This window comes from Otolemur garnettii, unplaced genomic scaffold (genome assembly GCF_000181295.1).
Source record: "Otolemur garnettii isolate 467f Iridium unplaced genomic scaffold, OtoGar3 scaffold00012, whole genome shotgun sequence".
NCBI lineage: Eukaryota > Metazoa > Chordata > Mammalia > Primates > Galagidae > Otolemur > Otolemur garnettii.
In genome coordinates, this window is record NW_003852407.1 from 14,943,403 (window position 1) to 14,947,364 (window position 3,962).

At 37.7% G+C, this 3,962-nt stretch overlaps 1 protein-coding gene across 1 annotated transcript in view; it reads right to left on the reverse strand.

Moving 5' to 3' along the window:
* The window catches only part of KIAA1328 (KIAA1328 ortholog), a 292,039-nt gene that overhangs the window by 107,181 nt on the left and 180,896 nt on the right, over positions 1–3,962 (reverse strand). Inside the window, exon 7 of the mRNA XM_023510175.1 lies at positions 2,548–3,212. Within this exon, the coding sequence (XP_023365943.1) occupies positions 2,548–3,212 (665 nt within the window). The remainder of the gene's footprint in view (positions 1–2,547; positions 3,213–3,962) is intronic.

Here is a 3,962-nt window from a genome sequence, read left to right on the forward strand (position 1 = left end):
ATTCAATTACTTAATTATAAATTATCCTTATGGGGAGCCTTGGCAGCTGGTTTATAAGTATGGAATGCCACATGTCAGGTCATCCACAATCCAGGGATTGCTAGTAACTACTCATACAAACCTTTCAGACACCAAAAGGGTGATGGCAGAATACTAAAAACAAGCCTACACACATAAAGTTGACAACTTAGATAAGATGGATCAACATCTCAAAAAGCACAAACAAACCACAGCTCACTCAGTATCAAACAGATAACTTGAATAGCTCTAAGTTTAAGGAAACTGAACTTCCAATTTTAAAACTCTTTTTTTGGGGGGGGGGTATAATGTGATATTTTTTTAATCAAATCATAGCTGTGTACATTAATGCAATCATGGGGTACGATGTGCTGGTTTTATATACCATTTGAAATATTTTCATCAAACAGTGGAGAAGTCTACCAAATATTTAAAAAAGAATTAACAGCAATTCTACATAATCTCTTTCACAAAGCAGAACTGGACAGAACACTTCCCAACCCATTTTATGAGGTCAGTATTACCTAGATACCAAAACAAGAAAAAGAGAATATAGAAATGAAAACAACAGACCAACATCCCTTATCCATTCTTATTCAAATGTCCTTAACAAAATATTAGTAAATGAACTTAGTAATACATAAAATATGTGTACACTATGACCAACGGGGTTATTCTATGGATTCAAGGCTGGTTCAACATTCAAAAATAAATGTAATTCACCACATTAGCAGGCTAAATAAAAAAAATCACAATCATAAACGGTATTTGACAAATTTCAATACTTAGTAATGTTAAAATTTTATATAATCTGTAATAGAAAATAATCGATAAGTTGGACTTCATTAAAATTAAAAACTTTTTTTTTTTTTGAGACAGTTTTACTATGTTGCCCTTGATAGAGTGCTGTGGTGTCACAGCTCACAGCAACCTCCAACTCCTGGGCTTGGGTGATTCTCTTGCCTCAGCCTCCCAAGTAGCTGGGATTACAGGTGCCCAGCACAGTGCCCAGGCAGCATTTGTTGCAGTTTGGCCCGGGGCCAGGTTCGAACCTGCCACCCCGGTATATGGGGCCCACGCCCTACCCATTGAGCCACAGGTGCCTCCCCAAATTAAAAACTTTTGTTTTGTCAAATATCTTATCTTGTTAAAGAGATTGAAAAGACTAGCTACGGACTGAGAGAAAATATTTTCAATCCATGTATCTGACAAAGGACTGACATCTAGAAGATATGAAGAAGGCTCAAGCAAGTAAAGACATCCAGATGATCTGATTAGAATAAGGGTAAAAGACACTGAAGACATAATTTACCAAAGAGGAGAGAAAACAAGCACATCAAAAAAAGTTCATCATCACTAGCTATTAGGGAAATGTAAATTAAGGCCATAAGGAAATATCACCATCCAGATATTAGAAGAGGTAACATAAAAATTAGAGATAATACCAAATACCATCAGGGATGTGGAGAAACTGAGCACTCACAATAACAAAACAGCAATTTAGGTTTTGAAACATTGTGCTTAGGGAATTGTTAAGGGAATAATAGCCTAAATGTGGTTAAATTTGTAAGAATTGGTTATTAACACATTGACTGCCACAATAGAAAGAAAATTTTTTTCCTTGGAGTCATGGTGCTTTATTAGATTGAATACATTAATTGCCACGTGAGTTGTACTTAATTCATGCTAGTTTTGAGCCCAGCACCTCGTGAAGCATATGCAACACTGTGGCCCCAAGAGGAAAAACCTTTTTTTCTAGTGTAGCAGTCATTGTGCAAGTCTCTCCAGTTCTGCTCCATACATGCTTCACAAGGGCACAAAACTAGAATAAGTTAAATACAACTCACATGGCAGTTAGTGGTTTAAATAAGTTCCGTTTCATGACCTGAATAGGATGAATTTAGAAGGCTCTAGTCCAGGAGTCCTCAAACATTTTAAACAGGGGGCCAGTTCACTGTCCCTCAGACTGTTGGAGGGTGGGACTGCGGGCCCCGGGACGAGTTGGCTGCTAAGCAGGACAGGCAGCAGTGGCAAAAACACCTGGCGGACCAGATCAATGTCCTAGGAGGGCTGCATGTGGCCTGCGGGCCGTAGTTTGAGGACGCCTGGTTATATTTTATATTATGGTAAGTAGATATAAATATGCAATGATGGCAGCTAATCACACCTCTTCACAATTTGATTCCAAACCCTGAAATATCAAGCTTTTACTAATATCTCTATGATAACATCAAACAGTCATGACTTTGTAAAATGGTAATATCATTTAAAAATTTCTTTAGAACCCAGAAAAAATTATACTGGATTGCTCAGAGGCAGATATTCTAAGCTAACATTTTGGAAGACAAGGTAATTTTTCAACTCTTTCACAGAAGACAGGGAATTTACTTAGTGGTCATAGTTGGTATGAATCTCGAGCAAGCTTAGATCCTGAAGAACCGTTTTCTCCTACACCTCTGCATCATAACAGTCATTTTGCACCATTTTCTTCAAACTGCAGACAATGCTGAAAGAGCAGGTAGGACTCACCAATTGTAATCCAGTCGAGATTGGTGAAGTTGCTGCTGCTTCAGGAGAAGCTTTGTCTCCTGCTGGGCCAGCAGATGCTGAAGGCGCTCCTTTTCAAGTTCCAGTTCCATTTTCTGAAGCATCAGTTGCTGCCTTCTTTCTTCTGAGAGCTGTTTTTTGACATCAATTTCACTAGGATCCAGTGACCTCCCACCATGCATCAGAGCTGCCCAAGAAAGCCCACAATGACTGCAGGATTCTGTGTGTGTCTTAAGATGTTGAGGGGCTATGTTTGTGGGATGGCTCTCATGACCATGATCATTTTCGGAGAGTCTGTGACCACAGCACTGAATAGATGGAGTATGTGTAAGGTGTGGGCTTTCCTTCATCTTCAGTTCTTCTGATAGAGCTTTTTTTGCATCCAGTGGTTTTCTCCCAGGAGAGTCATAATTACCAGTTCTGGCTAATGATGGTACCCTATCTAGATCCTCTTTGGAATGATGAAGGGTTACTGGTTTCAAAGAATTGTTTCTATACTCCAGAAAGGATTTTGAAGCTGAATCATGATTTGCAGACTTAGGTCTTTGTTTGGTTTGATAGTAGTAGGTTTGTGGTCTGGCAACACTCAAGTAGGAACTATCCAGTTCTGTAGATGAAGACCGGAGAGTGCTTTTCCTATTGGATACCTAAAAAGAACCACAACAACACTTGACAAATAAGAACACAATAAAACAAGTTTTTTTTTTTTCTTTTGGATTTTTAGAAATCAGTGATATATGTTTACCAAAACAAAGCTGTGTTCTTAAATAGGAAATGAGAATATTTACACAGATAAATAGATAGGTGCCCCAAAGCTACATCCATTTTCAAACAACCTACATTTCAGTAAATCTGTATAAGGATGAAAAAGATGTGTGGGTACCTGCTGCTTAAGCAAGATCTTTGGCGATTTCAGGAGTTGCAAATAATGAGGATTACATAAAATCAACTTTCAAAAGCGGCAAAAGCATGTTAATGTCTTAAAATGTTTACTTTTGAATACTGAGCCAAGAAATCCATTCAGCCACCTTAAATACCCTTTGATTGGCTATTACACAGCATGAGATTGGATGTAAAACATTTCACCTTGTATTGAATAGGATGTTACTTACTGCTAGAACTTTGATGAGTTTTTAGAAACATCTTTACAGAACACAGATAAAACCAACCACTTTCAACAAAATATGATTCTAATCAAAATTGGTTATTTAAATACAAAACATTTAATTTCAGCTACAAACATAAGTGATTTTCAATTAAGCTGTTCAAGTGATTACCGTCTGATAGAACTTAGGCAGAAAGAAATCAGCTGCAAATTGCCTCTGACAGGCCAATAGAGTGAGCTTTTCCATCATTTTATTCTCATGGCCGTTCTATCAGGGAGAATAAAACTTAGT